General features: G+C 48.1%; 1 protein-coding gene across 3 annotated transcripts in view; it reads right to left on the bottom strand.

Moving 5' to 3' along the window:
• Nucleotides 1–17,813, bottom strand: part of SLC13A5 (solute carrier family 13 member 5) — a 31,995-nt gene extending 14,182 nt beyond the window's left edge. The window contains exons 1-6 of one of the 3 annotated variants that reach the window (XM_029082259.2): nt 17,608–17,813; nt 11,335–11,455; nt 3,755–3,883; nt 2,461–2,597; nt 1,269–1,453; nt 75–246 (exon numbers count right to left, since the gene is read on the bottom strand). In XM_029082259.2, the coding sequence (XP_028938092.1) occupies nt 75–246; nt 1,269–1,453; nt 2,461–2,597; nt 3,755–3,883; nt 11,335–11,436 (725 nt within the window). In that variant the 5' untranslated portion in view covers nt 11,437–11,455; nt 17,608–17,813. Of the gene's footprint in view, nt 1–74; nt 247–1,268; nt 1,454–2,460; nt 2,598–3,754; nt 3,884–11,334; nt 11,456–11,602; nt 11,657–17,607 lie in introns of those variants that run through there. The other 2 variants (XM_029082261.2, XM_029082260.2) reach the window with 2 other exon arrangements.
• Nucleotides 17,814–18,172: the final 359 nt, after the last annotated feature.

The raw sequence follows: 18,172 nt of genomic DNA, 5'->3' as shown, positions 1-18,172 counted from the left end.
GCCGCCGTTCACGCCAAGCCAGAGGGGTGGGGGGAGACCGGTCCCACTGTGCCCTGGAGCCGACCGCCACTCACGAGTGCATCTGCCCAGAGAGGACGACGTTGGGTCCCGTTCCGGTCAGCGTGGCCGTCCCGCCGATACTGGCCGCGTAGGCTATGCATATGGTCAGAGCCTTGCAGATGGACTTCTTTTCAGATATAGCGCTGTAGTCCGGCTCCCTGACGGCCTCGGGGACCTCGGGGGTCTCTGGTGGGGAGAAGCGACCGTCACTGCCCGCCCTGCCGAGACCCCACTTCTCCTTCCCGGCTAATCACCTCCCTCCATCCCAGTGGGGTGGAGCGAAGCAGCCTCAGCTCACTGCCACCTCTGCAGGACGTCGGCAATGGAGCCGTCACTGTGGCCACGGTGGTGACTTGGACTTTGAATTACCAGGAGCCTGGGATTCTGCTCTTCTAGTTGGCCACTATACCTACTCACCTCTGTTTCCTCCTTCATGTCTTCATGTGGCTTTTCATCTCTGCTTATATGCCTGTCACCAAGCCCCTCTCCCCTTTTACATTTTTAGATTGTGAGCCCCCAAAAGGACAGGGGCTGGGTCTAGTTTTTTTAAAAAAATGGTATTTGTCAAACACTTACTATGTGCCAGGCCCTGAACTAAGCGCTGAAGATAGATACCAGATAATCAGGTTGGACGCAGTCCCTTTCCCACACAGCACTCATGGTTTTAATCCCCATTTGACAGATGAGGGAACTGAGGCCCAGAGAAGTGAAGTGACTTAACCAGTGTCACAAAGCAGACAAGTGACAGAGCTGGGATTAGACCTCAGGTCTGACTCCCAGGCCCAGGTTCTATCCACTAGGGCACGAATTTTTTCCCAGTGCTCTGTATATAGAAAGCATTTAATAAAGTGTTTTGGCTTAGTGGATAGAGCTCGGGCTGAGGAATCAGAAGTAACTGGGCTCTAATGCCGGCTCCACCAATTTTCTGCAGTGTGACCTTGGCCAAGATACTTCTCTTCTCTGGGCCTCAATTCCCCTAACTGTAAAGTGGGGATTAAGATTGTGAGACCCAGGTGGTACAGGGACCGTGCCCAACCCCATTACCACATATCTACCCCAATACTAAGCACAGTGCCTAGCACATGACAAATACCATAATCATTATTAAAAATATTAAATCCTATTACTGTGACACTTCTCTTTCCTTTTTGATTTCCGGAGGGCTGAGGTTTCTGAGGAAGGAGGGTTCCGCCATTCTTCTTCCTCACCTTGCTCGCCTCCTTCTTCCTTCGTCTCCATCTCAATCTCAGAAAGGCCTTCCTCCATCCCCATTTCCACGTCTTGCAGCTGACTCAGTACGGCCTGCACGATGGGGATCATCATGGCTGTGGTGGCCGTGTTGCTGATCCACATGGACAGGAAAGCGGTGACTCCCATGAAGCCCATCATCAACCTGCAGAGGACGAACGGAGCGGGAAGGAGGTGAAATCAACCGTTGGAACCAAGGCCTCGTCGGAGGAACTCACCCCGGTCTGTGACAAGACCCGAGAGCTTCCGATGGAGGCCGGAAAGAGGCTGAAAGGGGACCTTCTGGCCTGTAGGCTCATTGGAGCCTGCCTCGCCTCCCGGTTCCCCTGACCTCCCTAAAATCCCCATCCCCTTCATGGTGATAAGTTAGGCCTTGGGCGCCCCCCCCCCCAAGATCAAACTGAACTGAAACATTTGTTCCAGTGGCAGGTGGGGAGTAGAGATTTCCCAAGGCTCCGAAGTGAGGTGAATCGGAAAGATGCCAAATGAACCCTGCTCTCCAAAGCCAATTCGTGGTATTTGCGGGAGGTGGGTTCAGGAATCCCCTTGAGGACGAGGAGAAGTCGTGAAGAATCTTACAGCTCCAAGTTGTGAAGAGGTCATGAATACGACTGAATGAGTGAAGAGCACCAGGCAGTTAGTCAGTGGGTTCTGTTGAGCGCTTACTGAGTACAGAGCACTGCACTAAGTGCTTGTACTCTCCCAAGAGCTTTTTGTTGGGTAGGGATTCTCTCTATTTGTTGACAAGTTGTACTTTCCAAGTGCTTAGTACAGTGCTCTGCACACAGTAAGTGGTCAGTAAATACAACTGAATGAATGCACATAGTATGCATTCAATAAAAACTATTTAATGAACAATCCAATAGAGTCGGTCCTCACGTTTCCAGCCCACAAGGAACCAGAGAGTTTGTCCGATGACTCCCGGCTATCCGGGCTCTCCAGGTTGGGGTTGAGGGGCTTGGAGGTGACCAGCCTATTAAGGACCAAAAGGGGGCTGGGGGGCTGAGTCGGCCGACCCAGCCCGCAGCCAATAGAAGCCGCAAACAGAACCACCAAGAACATCAACGGTGGGGGGAAGGGAGTCGCAGGGATTTTCTGGTTCTCTCTGGTCGTAAGAGGTGCCCTCGGGAAAAGAAAAGGAGGTGAGATTACAGGGCGGGTTTGGTGCCGACGAGCAGGAGCGATCGCAGGGCGATCCGGCGGTGCAAGTTCCAGCGCTCCACGGCCACAGCCACGATCAGCCCCCCGAGGAACAGCATCGTGGTGTCCTTCAAGTACTGGATGCACACCTGCAAGACAGAGACGCTTCTCGTTAGGGAATTGCAGCCGGGCCCGCTTCCACGGGGGCCGGGGGAGAGAACGGAATGCTTTTTGACAGAATGGGCGTCTGCTGCGATTCTTGGAAATCCAAGGAGCAACCTGTATGCCTGGAGTCACAGCAAAAGGGGGATGATTGTCATTCTGGGAGCCACTGGGAAAAATTACCAGGAAAACAGAACTTGAGCCATTGACCTTGAAGCGTGTGTGGTGGGGTGGGGGTCTCTGCTTATCCCGGGTATGAGCCAGTTTAGGCAAAGGTGTCCCTTTGGAAGGAAAAGTTGAGGAAACAAGGCAGCTCACTAGCAAGAATGTTAATGCGAGATTAAATAGTTTAGCTTACTCTAATTAGGTTATCGTTCTTTATGGCCGCTTACAGTATTCTGTGGTATTTATAGTAATCATAGTAGTAGTGTAGTAATTGTATTTATGAAGCGCTTACAGTGTGTGGACAGCACCGTACTCTTCTAGACTGTGAGCTTGTTGTGGGCAGGGAATGTGATGTTATATTTTACTCTCCCAAGAGCTTAGTACAGTGTTCTGCACACAGTAAGCGCTCGATAAATATGACTGAGTGAATGAATACAGATGATGAAACAGACACAGAGAGATCAAGTGGTTTGATTGAGGTCATGAAGCAGGCCAAGGGCCGAGTCAGGATCAAAACCTGGGTCTCTTAAAATAAAACTTCTAGAGAGATATCAAATCTCCTATTCGGTGATGCCTAAGTGTTTGAGCCACAGAGAATAATAACTATGGTATTTGTTGGGTGCTTACTATATGCCAAGCACTGAACTAAGTGCTGAGTAAGATCCAAGATAATCAGGTTGAACACAGTCCTTGTCCCAGAGCCTAAAGGGGAGGGAGAACAGGTACTGAATCCCTATTTAACAGATGAGGAAACTGAGACCCAGAGAAGTCGAACAACTTTCCCACGGTCACCCAGCGGGCAAGTGGCGGAGCCGGGATTCAAATCCCAGCCCTTCTGACTCCCAGGCTCCGGGCTCTTTCCACTAGACCATCCTCTCCTTAGGAAGAGATTCCAGGTCTGAGATCCTAGGAGACATCCATCTACTTCCACCCTGAATGTCTGGCGAATGGGGTACCCCTCCCCTCACATTCCGCTTACCTTTTTGGAGTCCAAGACTTTGAGCAGAGGGAATAGCAGGGCAGGTAAGAGGGATGTGACAGCCAGAGGGATGACTTCTGTGCACCAGTACACTGCCACGACGAGGATGACGAAGGCACATTTTGCTTCCTGAAACCCAATCAGACCCGCTCGTTATTTGGTTTTTTGGGCCACGCACGTCTTGACCCTCACCAGCAGAGGTAACATCCCACTCTAACTCTCCGGGAACCCTCTCCCCACACCGGAAACTGAGCAAGACAACCGACAGAGCAAATTCATAGGGTTTGATAATAATATAATAAGGATCATAATAATGATGATGATACTGATAATGATAACAATATTTGTTAAACACCTAAGTGCCAAGGCACTGTAATGATAATAACTGCGGTATCTGTTAAGAGCTTATTACGTGCCAGGCACTGTACTAAGCACTGAGGTGAATACAAGCAAATTGGGTTGGACACAGTCCCTGTCCCACCTGGGGCTCACATTCTTAATCCCCACTTTACAGATGAGGTAACTGAGGTACAGGGAAATTGAGTGACGTGGCCAAAGTCACACAGCAGACAAGTGGCGAAACGTGGACTAGGACACAGAGCCTTCTGATTCCCAGACCCATGCTCTATCCTCTAGACCACACTGCTTCCTACTAAGCCCTGGGGTAGATGCAAGCTATAATTCTATTTATCTATTTTGATGCTAGTGATGCCCGTCTACTTGTTTTGCTTTGTTGTCTGTCTCCCCCTTCTAGATTCTGAGCCCATCAGTGGGTAGGGATTGTCTCTATTTGGTGCCGAACTGTACTTTCCAAGCACTTATTACAGTGCTCTGCACACAGTAAGTGCTCAATAAATATGATTGAATGAACAAACAGGTTTTAAATCCCCATTTTGCAGATGAGGGGATGGAGGCCCAAAAAAGTAATGATGACTGTGGCATTTGTTAAGCGCTTACTCTGTGTTAAGCAGTGAGCTAAGTGCTTGGGTAAATAGGAGGTAATCAGGTCGGATGCAGTACCTGTCCCACAAGGGGCTCAGAGTCTAAGTAAGAGGGAGAATAGACATTGAATCCCCATTTTGAAAGATGAGGGAAATGCAGCACAGAGAAGTTAAATGTCTTGCCCAAGGTCACACAGCAGACAAGCGGCAGAGCCGGAATTAGAACCCAGGCTCTCCGACTCCCAGGCCCGTGCTCTTTCCATTAGCCCATGCTGCTTCCCCTTCATCTTCTCACTTAAAATTTACACCAAAAGGAACCCAGAGAGACACAAAAATACAAACTCACTGGGAACAGCTGTGCAAATGCCAACAAAGTGTCAAATCAATTTGTATTTATACTTTGTATAACTGCCAAGGTTGCCTTGGGAAATCTTTGTCCTTCTGAGATTGTTTCCTCCATCCCACCAGCACATTCCCTCACTGCCGTAGCCAGGATAGATGGAATTATAGGACTGTACACTTGCTAGACTGTAAGCCCTTTGAGAGCAGGGATCGTGCCTAGCGATTCTATTGTACTTTCCTAAGCGCTCTGTACAATGCTCTGCACACAGTAGGTGTTTGGTAAATATTACCGATTGATTGGACCCAGTGGATTTTGTAGAAAGAATAATCAATAGCAGTTTTACTTAGTTCCTTCCTCTATCTGTAATTTATTTTAATGTTCTCCTTTCCCACTAGATTGTAAATTTCTTGAGGGCAGGGATGTGTCTACTTACCTGATTAGAGGCCTTCCCTGACTAAGCCTTAATTTCACCTTCTCCCTCTCTCTTCTGCATCATCCTTGCACATGGATCTGTAACCTGGGAAGCTGCATGGCTTTGTGGATAGAGCATGGGCCTGGGAATCAGAAGGATCTAGGTTCTCATCCTATTTGCTACTTGTCTGCTGAGTGACCTTGGGCAAGTCACTTCACTTGGTCTCAGGTACTTCACAAGTAAAATGGGGATTAAGACTGAGAGCCCCATAAATAAATGATCAGATATGTTCATAAGTGCTTTGGGGCTGGGAGGGGGAGAGCAAGGGGAGCAAGTCAAGGCGACACAAAGGAGTGGGAGATGAGGAAAGGTGAGGCTTAATCTGGGAAGGCCTCTTGGAGGAGAGGTGCCTTCAATAAGGCTCATTTAAGCACTTGATATTCACCCCATCCCAGTTCCAAAGCACTTACGTCCTTATCTGTAATTTATTTTAATATCTGTCTCTTCTCTAGACTAAGTTCCATGTGAGCAGGGAAAATGTCTACCAACTTTGTTATACCGTACTCTCCATTGCACTTAGTTAAATGTTCTGCACCCAGTAACGGCTCAATAAATGCCACTGATTGATGAACCGATTGAAAGCAGAAGTCACAAATTAAAGGGTGACAATAGGGTTGAGAACACTGAAACCTCCATTTATTTATATGACTTCAAAGACGGAAATATCGGCGCCTGCGGGAGTTTCGGCGACACTCGATCAAAATATCATAGCCTCTGAACTCCTCCTAAGGATGATAGTTTAAGCTTAAACGTCATCTCTGCTTCACATGCATCTTTCCTGGATTAGAATTGTCCAAACCTGTCTGCCCTTTGGATTCAGTTAGTTAATGAGATATTTTCAGAACCCAGCACTCTGATTATTGGTAAATGGAATCCTGCAGTTTAATAGATTACAATCAGTGTGTGGGTTCCAAATATAAATAATTCCATAGGGCACAATTTTGCACAAAATGTAGGGCGGATGACTGATTGAAGGTGCATTTGTAATGCTAACGGGGGGCCCCCGGAGGGAGAAGTTCTAAGCAGACTTTCATTATTCAATTGTCAACTGCATACTGAAACAGTCCCAACCCAAATGAATGCTATCACCAAAACAACCAAATTGTCTGGATTTGGTCCAAGTTCCTTACACTAATTTAGATTCATGCTTATTCTCCTGGGTTAACCCCCATATTATGTCTACCCTTAGTTCCTTATATATCCCTTTTAAGTAGAAAAAGATATTTAGTCAAGAAGTCTTTTGGACCAGTTTCAGAAAATAATATTCACGAGCTCTGCAAGTGTTTAGTTTTGGGTTTGTGGTTTTGTTTTGGCTTTTTGAAAAAACTTTTGTAGTACTTGTTAAGTGCTTACTATGTGTCAAGCACTGTTTTAAGTGCTGGGGTAGATATAAGTTAATCAGTCTAGATGCAGTCCCTGTCCCATATGGGGCTCGCAAGCTAAGGAGGGACAACAGGTTTGGAATCCTCATTTTGTAGTGGAGGAAACTGAGGCACAGAGAAGTTTAGTGGCTTGCCCGAGGTCACACATCAGGCAAATGGCAGAGCTGGGATTAGAACAATGATCCTCTGACTTCCAGGCCCATGCTTTTTTTCCACTAGACCATGCTGCATGTTCTGATGGACCTTTCCATAACCCCTTAAACTATTTATGAGCAAAGAGCAGGTCTGTCAGTTCTGCTATATTGTACTCTCCCAAGCACTTAGAGCAGTCTTGGAGGTCCTGGGTTCTAATCCCGACTCTGCCACTTCCCTGCAGGGTCATTTCCACTTCTCCGGATCTCAGTTTCCTCATCTGTAAAATGGGACCATTCTCCCTCCTACTTAGGTTATGTGGGACAGGGACTGGGTCCAATCAGGTTACGGTATCTAACCCAACACTTAATTCAGTGCTGGGTGCAAAGTACTTAGCAGGTACCACATTTATGATTATTATGCTGTCTCAACCTAGCACAGCACTGGCTGCTTCCACCTCACCCCTCTCCCTCAGTGCAATCTCACTGCAAAACAGGAAGCATGTCTCTTGTGCTTCTATTCTACTTTCCCAAGCTCTCAGCACTGTGCAGTGGGCCCATTGGGTGCTCAATAAATAGCCTCAAGACGGCTCCTACAGCATTTGACTGGGTCCTCCGACTCATTTCAGTGATCTCCTCTGAAGAGGTCATTCAGAGTAGATTAAGGAATGCCACCTGAAAGTGATAGAGAGATTTGTCCCCTCTTTCTCTGCAAAACAACCTAACAAGCTCTCCCTGCCCGGCTGGGGCAGTAACAAGCCAGGCCTTGCGGAAAGAACACGGACTTGGGAGTCAGAAGGGTTGGGTTCTAATTCCAGCTTCACCCCTTGCCTGCTGTGTGACCCCGGACAAGCCACTTCTCTGGGCCTCAGTTACCTTTGCTTTCAAATGGGGATATAAAACCTGTTCTCTCTCCCTCCTAGACTGCAAGCCCCACGTGGGACGGGGATGGTCTCTGATCTGATTACTTCAGCACTTGGTACAGTGCTTGGCACAGAGTGAGTGCTTAACAAATACCACAATTATTATTAATATTGGCACTCCTTCCCACTTCAAATCCTCCAGCCCACAGTCAAGCCTTTCTGAAATTATATCTCCTCCAGGAGGCCTTCCCTATTTCATTTTTAATCTCCACCCATCATAACTCTCACTCCCCCGACTGCCACCCTCATTCCACTAGGCACTTATCCACTTACACCCACCCACCGCACTCCTGTCCATTTTGACAAACGGACCCTGCAATTTAAGCACTTACTCATCAACGTTTCCATTTCTTCTCTCTCTTCTTCAGCCTGTAATTTCCTTTGTGTCCATCTCCCCCAGACTCCCTTGAAGGCACGGATCTTGGCTTCTAACCCCACTGTATCCTCCCAAGTGCCAAGTCCCATTCTCCAAGCACAGTAAGTGCCCAATCAATACTATTGACGGAACGATTGATTCCAGATTCAGAACTCATTTTCTCAGGCTTGTTTTGGGGGGTGGGGGTTTATGGCATTTGTTAAACACTCATGAAGTTTCAGGCTCTGTACTAAGATCTGGGGTAAATACAAGCTAATCAGGTTGGACCCTGTCCTTTTCCCACATGGGGCTCACAGTCTTAATCCCCATTTCGCAGATGAGGAAACTGAGGTAACTTGTTACACAGCGGCAAGTAGCAGAGCCAGGATTATAACCCAGGTCCTTCTGAAGTCACCTAACCTCATCTGTAAAATGGGGATTAAGCCTGTGAGCCCCACGTGGGACAAACTGATTACCTTGTATCTACCTCAGAGCTTAGTACAATGCCTGGCACGATACCTCAACAAATACCGTAATTATTATTCTGACTCCCAGACCTGTGCTCTATCCATTAGTCCACGCTGCTTCTCTCATTTTTATAAAGTAGACACTGTTTTGAGTCCCAGGAACAAGCAAGAGTACTGAATCCCCCTGATTTCTTCTGCATTTAAAGTGATCCAGGCTACGGAAGGTCAGCCTGGTAGCAAGTTTCAACCAGGCAAATAAAAGAACTTGGCAATAAACAAACAAGGCCACACACTAGGAGAATGTTTGCCTGCAGGAACCCAGAGGATATCTGAAGTTGAACTTCAAAGTGGATTTAAAAAATAAACCCGACGCCTCAACCCAAACTGCAGCTGGTCCCCGAAACAGCAGTCCTTAGCATGTTATGAAGCCGGCAATAAAAGCCACTCCAGTCACAAGCAGGCCCACATGGTTTTTCTTTTATGCTTGTTCCTTCTCCCTTTCCATCCTAATTAAATCTCCCCAAACCCCTGGAACAGAACTTTGAGGCACTCGGTTCATTCACCAGAGGAAAGAATTATTTGCAGATCTAAAAGTTGAACTCACTTCACCTAAAAAACCCACGTGGGTTTTCTTTCATGTTTGCTCCTTCTCCCTCTCCTTCCTAATTAAATCTCCCCACACCTCTGGAACAGATCTTTGAGGAACCCAGTTCATTCAGAAGAAAGAAGCATTTGCAGTCCTAAAAGTTGGACCCACTTCACCTAAAAAAAAACCCTCAATCCACTGGTAACAGAGGAGGGGTTTAGATATTCAGGACCCATGTGGCATTAGAAATTCATCATACAGATATTTTGCATTTCTGTGGGATCCCCTGAAAAACAAGCCAATTGTAATAGACCAACTGAACTGCATGGTTAAAACGTCAGCATTCCTTTCAGCAGACCGAAAGGTGCAATAATAAACGTCCGATGAGGATAGGTCTGGTAACTTAAAGGCTCCGTTCCTCATCGAATAGAAATTAACATAAACCCACCAAGGGCATCGTCTTGCCTTTAGTCTGGATGATTCCAGAGGCCTACGTTCCCCACGATTAGGTAACTACTGGAAACTAAAAATTAGTCCAGCTGAACAGTTACTTCTGTTCAAAACTTCTGGTTAACAAACACACCCAGCATTCGCAGCTGAGGTTTCTGGTTACGAGAAGGTTATTCCCGGTGCTGAGGTGGAGAAGGCATCAAAAGGGCCCCAGTGACTATAGTATGGGTCTGGGAGTCAGAAGGACCTGGGTTCTAATCCCAGATCTTCCACCTATCTGCTGTGGGACCTTGGGTAAGTCATTTCACTTCTCTCTGTCTCAGTTCCCTCATCTGTGAAAGGGGGATTAAGACTGTGAGCCCCACCTGAGATATGGACTGTGTCCAACCTGATGAGTTTATATCTATCCCAGCTCTTCTTACAGTGCCGGGCACATAGTAAGCACTTAAAGACCATTTTTAAAAAAGGTACTGTAGCACACTCAAGGAGCTCACTTTACTTCTTTATGACTCAATTTCCTCATCTGTAAAATAGGGATTGAATACTTTTCCTCTCTTAAGATTGCAGGCTTCGGTGGGAGGGGGTTTTTACCTAATCTGATTGAACCGCATCTACCCCAGCACTTAGCACAGTGCTGGATTAATCAATCACATTTATTGTGCACTTTCCGTGCGCAGAGAACCGTACTAAGTCCTTGGGAAAGTACAGTATAATGGAGTTGGTATAACTCATTCCCTACCCACAATGAGTATACAGTTCAGAGTTTACAGTCTCGATACATAGTAAAGTGTCTAACAAATATCAGAAATATAACAAATATCTTATTAGGATTAGGAGGGAGTAAGGTGAATAAGCCTACCAACTCTTGCTACTCATTAAATATGGTCGAATGATGGCTTTATGATCATAGCCATAATTGACTTACTTATATTAATGTCCATCTCCCCTTCTAGACCGTCCACCCGTTGCGGGCAGGGAACGTTTCTACCAACTGTTATAGTGTGATAGTGCACTCTCCCAAGTGCTTATTCCAGTGCTCTGCCCAGAGTAATTGGTCAATAAATAGGATTAATAATAATGATAATTTTAACAATTGTGGTGTCTGCTGAGTGCTTACTATGTGTCAGGCACTGTAGTAAGGGCTCTGGGTAGATACAGGATAATCAGTTTGGACACAGTCCCTGTTCCTTATTCCACTCTCAGTCCCCATTTTCAAGATGAGGTAATTGAGGCCCAGAGAATAATAATAGTAAAAATAACTGTGGTATCTGTTAGGTGCTTACTGTGTGCCAGGCACCGTACTAAACGTCCGAGTGGAAACAAGCAAATCGGGTTGGACCCAATCCCTGTCCCCCCGGGGTTCCCGATCTCAATCCCCACTTTCCAGACGAGGTCCCTGAAGCCCAGAGAAGTGAAGTGACCTGTCCAAGGTCCCCCAGCAGAGAGAGGCGGCAGCGGAGGGATTAGAACCCAGCTCCTTCGGATCGCTAAGGGGGCTCGGGGGGGGGGGGGGGGGGGAGGCCGGTTTACCTGGGTCCCGACGGAGATGAGGAGTGGCAGGAGGATGAGGGGTGTGAAGAACAAGATGAAGAAGGACTTGAACTTGGAGACGTAACTGAGGAGCGGGGCCATGGTTCCTCCAGGGGCTGAGCTGAGCCGGGGAACACAAGCCAGTGGCTGCTTTAAGGCGGGAGGGCAGGAGGAGACCCCTCCCCGGCCCCGCCCCCGCCCCCCATCCTGCCCCCATCCCCCCGGCCCCTGCCCCCGCCCCTCCAAGGGCACCCACCCCCTTGCCCACCTCCTCCCGCTTTACCGGACACCGCAACGGCTCCCAACCGCCCCGGCCTTGTCGGGCGGACCCCCGGACCCTCGCGACCCCCGTCGCGCGGGGACATCCTCCCCTCCCTCCCCCCGACCCCTTTTCCCCCCTCCCTCTCCCCTTTTCCTTCTCACCCCCGACCCTCCCTCCAGACCCCCAGTTCTTTTTCCCAGCCCCCTGGCCATCCTCCCCTCGGACTCCCGCCCCCCCCCCTTCCCCTTTCCTTCTCGCCCCATCCTGTCCCCCTCCTCAAGACCCCCACGGACGATTCCCCCCCCCCCAAATTCCTTTTCCCAGCCCCCGGCCATCCTCCCCTCCTCCCAGCCCGTCCCCTCTCGGATCCCCTCCCCGCCTTCTTCCCCTTTCCTTCTCACCCCCTCCTGCCCCCCAGTTTCTTTTCCCAGCCACCTGGCCATCCTCCCTGCCACCCAGTCCATTCCCCCTCGGACCCCTACCCCCCTTTTCCCCCCTCTCTTCCCCTTTCCTTCTCGTCTCCCTCTCCCTGCAGCCCCCCTCCCCGAGACCCCCCCGGATGATCCCCTAATTTCGCAGCCCTCTGGCCCTCCTCCTCTCCCCCCAGCCCGTTCCCACTCGGCCCTCCGCCCCCCTTTTCCCCCTTTCTTTCTCACCCCCGTCCCTTCCAGTTCCTTCCCCAAAACCCCCACGCATAATTCCTTCTCCCAGCCCCCTGGCTATCCTCCCCTCCCCCCAGCCCGTTCCCTCTCGACCCCCCGCCCCCTTTTTCCCCTCCCTCTTCCCCTTTCCTTCTCTCCCCCCTCCAGCCCCCTCCTCAAGACCCCCACGCACGATCCCCCCCCCCAATTCCTTTTCCCAGCCCCCTGGACATCCTCCTCTCCCCCCCTAATCCTTTCCCACTCGTCATCCATTCATTCAATCGTATTTACTGAGCGCTTACTCTGTGCAGAGCACTGTGCTAAGCGCTTGGAAAGTACAGTTGGGCAACAGATAGACACGACCCCTGCCCAACGACGGGCTCACAGGCTAAAAGTGGGGAGACAGACAACAAAACAAAAACCGGTAGTCAGGCATCAATAGCATCAACCTAGATAAATAGAATTAAAGAGATACACATCATTAATATAATAGAATAACAAATACGTACAAATAGACACAAGTGCTGTGGGGAGGGGAAGAGGAGCAGAGGAAAAGGGGGGCTCAGTCTAGGAAGGCTTCCTGGAGGAGGTGAGCTTTTCTTCTCACCCCGACCCCCCGCTCCAGCCCCCTCCTCAAGACCCCCACCTATGATCCCCTAACTCCTTTCCCCATAATAATAATAATGATGGTATTTGTTAAGCACTTACTATATTCTAAGCGTTGGGGGAGATACGGGAGATACGAGGGTTGTCCCATTTGGGGCTTACAGTCTCCATCCCCATTTTACAGATGAGGTCCCTAAGGCACGGAGAAGTAAAGTGACTTGCCCAAGGTCACACAGCACACAACAGGAGGAGCGGAATTCGAACCCACCACCTCTGTCTCCCAAGTCCGGGCTCTTGCCACTAAGCCACGCTGCTCCTCAACTTTTCCAAAGCCTCTCCAACCCCGAGGACCCCGGAGGGGGAGGGACCCTCCCGCTCCCCACCGTAAACTCTTCTCCCAAGCGCTTAGTACAGTGTTTTGCACTCCGTAGGCGCTCAATAAATACGATTATTAATCATAATAGGCAGGGAACGCGTCTGTTACATGGTTATATTGTATTCATCCATTCAATCGTATTTATTGAGCGCTTACCGCTTGCGGAGCACTGTACTAAGCGCTTGGGAGAGTACAATTTACTTGCGCCAGCCCCAGCGCCCAGTACAGTGCCTGGCACATAGTAAGCTTTTAACAAGATAACATAAATATAATCATCATCATCACAGACACATTCCTTGCCCACAACGACTTTGCAGTCCTGAGGGGGAGCCAGACATTAATACACATCATTATTACTATATTTATTGAGCGCTTACTGTGTGCAAAGCACTATACTAAGCACTTGGGAGAGTGCATTAGAACATCAGACACGTTCCCTGCCCACAATAAACTACAGCTTGTACAGAAGTATAGACTGTCCTCTCCCAAGCGCTTAGTACAGTGCTCTGCACACAGTAAGTGCTCAGTAAATATGACTGACTGATTAAGCGCTTGGGAGAGTACAATAAAACATCAGACACATTCCCTGTCCACAGTAAATTACAGATTGTACAGAAGAACAGATTGTCCTCTCCCGAGCGTTTAGTACAGTGCTCAGCACACAATAAGCACTCAATAAATACGACCTACTGACTAAGCGCTTGGGAGGACACAATAGAACATCAGACATTTCCTGCCCCCAACAAACTACAGCTTGTACATAAGTATAGTTTGTCCTCTCCCAAGCGCTTAGTAGAGAAGCAGCGTGGCTTAGTGGAAAGAGCCCGGACTTGGGAGTCGGAGGTCGTGAGTTCTAATGCCGCCTCTGCCACTTAGCTGTGTGACTTTGGGCAAGTCACTTCACTTCTCTGTGCCTCAGTTACCTCATCTGTAAAATGGGGATGAAGACTGTGAGCCCCAAGTGGGACACTCTGATTACCTTGTACCTACCCCAGCGCTTAGAACAGTGCTTGGCACGTAATAAGTGCTTAACAAATACCATCATCATTATTATGATTACATTGCTCTGCATACAGTAAGCGCTCGATAAATACGATTGACTGACTCCCCCGATTAGACCGTAAGCCCGTCAAAGGGCAGGGACTGTCTCTATCTGTTACCGATTTGTCCATTCCAAGCGCTCAGTACAGTGCTCTGCACATAGTAAGCGCTCAATAAATACTATTGAATGAACTAAGGGCTTGGGAGAGTACAGTAGAACATCAGACATTCTCTACCCACAATAAATTACAGATTGTACAGAAGTACAGATCGCACTCTCCCAAGCGCTTAGTACAGCGCTCTGCACAAAGTAAGCGCTCAATAAATAGATCGAGCGATGGACTGCTCTCTCTCCTTCTGTTGCTCCCCTCCCGCGTCCTCAAGTGGCGACCAGAAGCCGGAGCTCTGGAAGCCTGGCGAGCTGATTAGTCGCCACCTGGCTGTTTGGCCCTCTGAGGGCGGAGAAGTCCATGTGGCCTACTGGAAAGAGCAAAAGCCTGAAAGCCCGAGGACCTGGTTTCTAATCCCGACTCCACCACCCACCCGCTGTGTGGCACGGAGTCGGTCGCCCAACTGCTCTGTGTCCCTATTTCCTCATCTGTAAAATGGGTAGTCATTCTCACTTCGCCTGCCCCGCGTGATGCAGAGACCGTATCTGATCCTAATCTGCTATATCTACTCCTCAGTACGAGGCTTGGCCCCGTAGCTTTATTAATAATAATAATAATGGCATTTAAGCACTTACTATGTGCCAGGAACTGTCCTAAGCTCCAGGGTGAATACAAATCGGTTCGGACACAGTCCCTATCCTGCCTGGGACTCACAATCTCAATCCCTATTTTACAGATAAGGGAACTGAGGCCCAGAGAAGTGAAGTGAGTCACCCTAGGCCACACAGCAGACAGGTGACAGAGCAGGGATTAGAACTCATGACCTTCTGACTCCCAGGCAGCTCTTCTATCCACTATACCAGGCTGCTTGAAAATACAATACAGGCTGCTTTACAAATACAACAGTTAACTGACAGAGGCCTAGGTTCAACCTGCCCCAGCCACTCCATGAGGCAAAATCATTCAATCATATTTACTGAGTACTTACTGCGTGCAGAGGACTGTACTAAGCGTTTGGGAGAGTGTGCTGTAACAAGCAGAGATACTCCCTCGAAGAGACTCCCTTGAATCTATCGGAGGCTCTCGGAATCAAAAATCACAAATAATCAATCCCTTCCGGTTGAAGAAGAGGCAGCGTGGCTTAGGGAAAAGAGCACGGACCCGTGAGTCGGAAAATGCCGGCTCTAGTCCCAACTCTGCCACAGAGCTGATGTGTGACCTTGGACGGGTCATTTGACCACTCTGGAATTAATTTTCCTCATTTGCAAAATGGGGATAAGAATGGAGGACGAGTAACCTCCATCTTAGAATGGAGGATGAATAGCTTATCCCTTTCCCAACTTTTAGTTCTAGGCTCACGGCGGAATGAGGTATTCCACACTATCGAGAGTTTAGTACAGTGCCTCACATTCAGTAGATGCTCAGTAGATACACTGATGACAGAGTGAAGCAAGTTTTTCTGTTCTTTAAACACCAAAGCCTCAATCCTTCCCGGCTGCCCAGACTTTCAATCAGTAATCAGTGGCATTTAATGAGTGTCTTCTGAATGTAGAGCGCTATAATAAGCTCTTGGCAAATTACAGAGCAATAAAACACACATACCCCGCCCTCAAGGATCTTACAATTTAAGTAGGGAGACAGACTTTTTTTTGCTTTGTTTTTTACAAATAGTGGGAGCAGGAAGGAGGATCACAAATAAATCAGATGACAGAGCTGAATAAACAAACAACATATACATAGGTACTTAAGTACTGAGAATGAGAATAAAATACAAAAATGTTAAGGAAATTGGTGGTTAATGTGAGTGGAGTGTTGTAAGGGAATCAGGGAATGCTTCCTAGAGGAGGTGGGATTAAACAGCCCCTGCACATACCGAGTTTTGCCTAAAAATCGGCTTTCTCCAGGCATTCTATTTTTGCAAACTAAGATGTCATTGAAAACAGAGTTGTATATCTCTAAGCCCAGGAGAAAAGCCGTACAGATTCAGAGCTCGGACTCCACTGGTACACAAGCGTGTCAGCCCCTTGATAGCTCACTATTCCAACAGCACGTTTTGCTGAGCGTAGTCCATTTTGCTGTGTGCAGAGCACTGTACTAAGCACTTGGGAGAGTATGTAGACACAGCCCCACTCTCAAGGAGCTACCAATCTAGTTTTCAGTCTCTAGTCCCTCGGTGAGAGGGAGAGCATGGATCTATGCCCATTTTACAGATGAAGAAATTGAGGCAGGGGGAAGATTCTTACCCATGGTTTCACAGCAAGCCAATGGCAGAACTAGATTCCACAACTCCTAACAGTCTGATACTCTTTCCACTAGGCCACGTTCCCTAAGACGGAACCCTGTCGTAAGCATTTGGGAACATTCGACTGAGTCAGAAGACACAATTCCTTCCCTTGAGGAGACTGGTAGAAAGGGGCAGACTGAAGAAGAATTCGTTTTCAGATTGCCACCTATTAAGTTTTTATATTTTTAAACTTTTTTGTCTAATTTTAAGCACTTTTTGGCTGCAGTTAATCATCACCATCACTAGTAGAGAAAGCATTGTGGCCTAGTGGGTAGAGCCCGGGCTGGAGAGTCAGAGGATTTGGGTTCTAATCCCACCTCAGTCACTTGTCTGCTGAGTGACTTCAGGCAAGTCTCTGGGCCTCCGTTTTCTCATCTATAAAATGGGGATTGACATTGTGAGCTCCACATGGGACGGGGACTGTGTTCAATCCAACTATCTTGTACCTACCTCAGGGCTTAGTACAGTGCCTGACACATAGTAAGCACTTAAGTGATTGTTATTATAATAATGACAGTACTTGTTAAGCACTTACTATGTGCCAAGCACTGTTTTAAGCCCTGGGGTAGATACAAGATAATCAAATTGTCCAATGTGAGGCTCGCAGTTCTATTCCCCACTCTACAGATGAGGTAACTGAGGCACAGAGAAGTTAAGTGACTTGCCCAAGGTCATTCAGCAGAGAAGTGGCAGAGTCAGGATTAGAATTTAACTTCTCTGTGCCTCGGTTACCTCATCCGTAAAATGGGGATTGAGGCCGTGAGCCCCACATGGGACAAGCTGACTACCTTGTGTCTCCCTCAGTGCTTAGAACAGCGCTTGGCACATAGTAAACCCTTAACAAATATGTTATTATTATTATTTCCCCACATCCTAACTCCCAACACCACCCAGGCGTCCTTTTAATTCAGTTTGTAATAGTAATCCCATTGATTCTGGCTTCAACTACATACCTAGATGTGAAGGGTGGTGTTGGAAGAAGTCATTCCAAGCAGGATTCTCAACATAACCTGCAGAAAGCAGACCTCAGAAGTAAAATTCATGCTGTAGAGGATGCAGACAGTAGAAGGCCATCTAAAGTATAGCAAATTCCCACCACACCCTCCATTCCTCTCCAAATTCAGAGTGAGCTCACCACTACCCCCAAACAGGTGAAATCAGTTGGCTCTGACCTGTCTTAATCTCACCTCTCAGACAACCGGGAAGAGAAAACAGGTGTGAATCAGTCACTCAGTCAGTGGCTTTTTACCTGTTTCAAACGATCTTCCCTTTCCCATTGGCTGAAATGACTTGCCCCACAGACAAAGTGGCAAAGAGGGAGACAGATAAGAAAATTCCCCAAGAACACTCAAAGTCCTTCAACAGATTCTTTAGTTACTTTTTTTGGAAATCAGGGACAGAAAGAGGGAACAGAGAATTTGGAGCAAAAGGGAGATCTTGACATCTTCCTGAAGGAACACGTTTTAAGCCGGCGAACGTGTTGACAATTCTAGGAAGGAGTACCCGACCGGGGCAAAA

The sequence above is a fragment of the Ornithorhynchus anatinus genome, chromosome 17 (genome assembly GCF_004115215.2).
Source record: "Ornithorhynchus anatinus isolate Pmale09 chromosome 17, mOrnAna1.pri.v4, whole genome shotgun sequence".
NCBI lineage: Eukaryota > Metazoa > Chordata > Mammalia > Monotremata > Ornithorhynchidae > Ornithorhynchus > Ornithorhynchus anatinus.
This window is presented reverse-complemented; position numbering and strand designations above follow the sequence as displayed.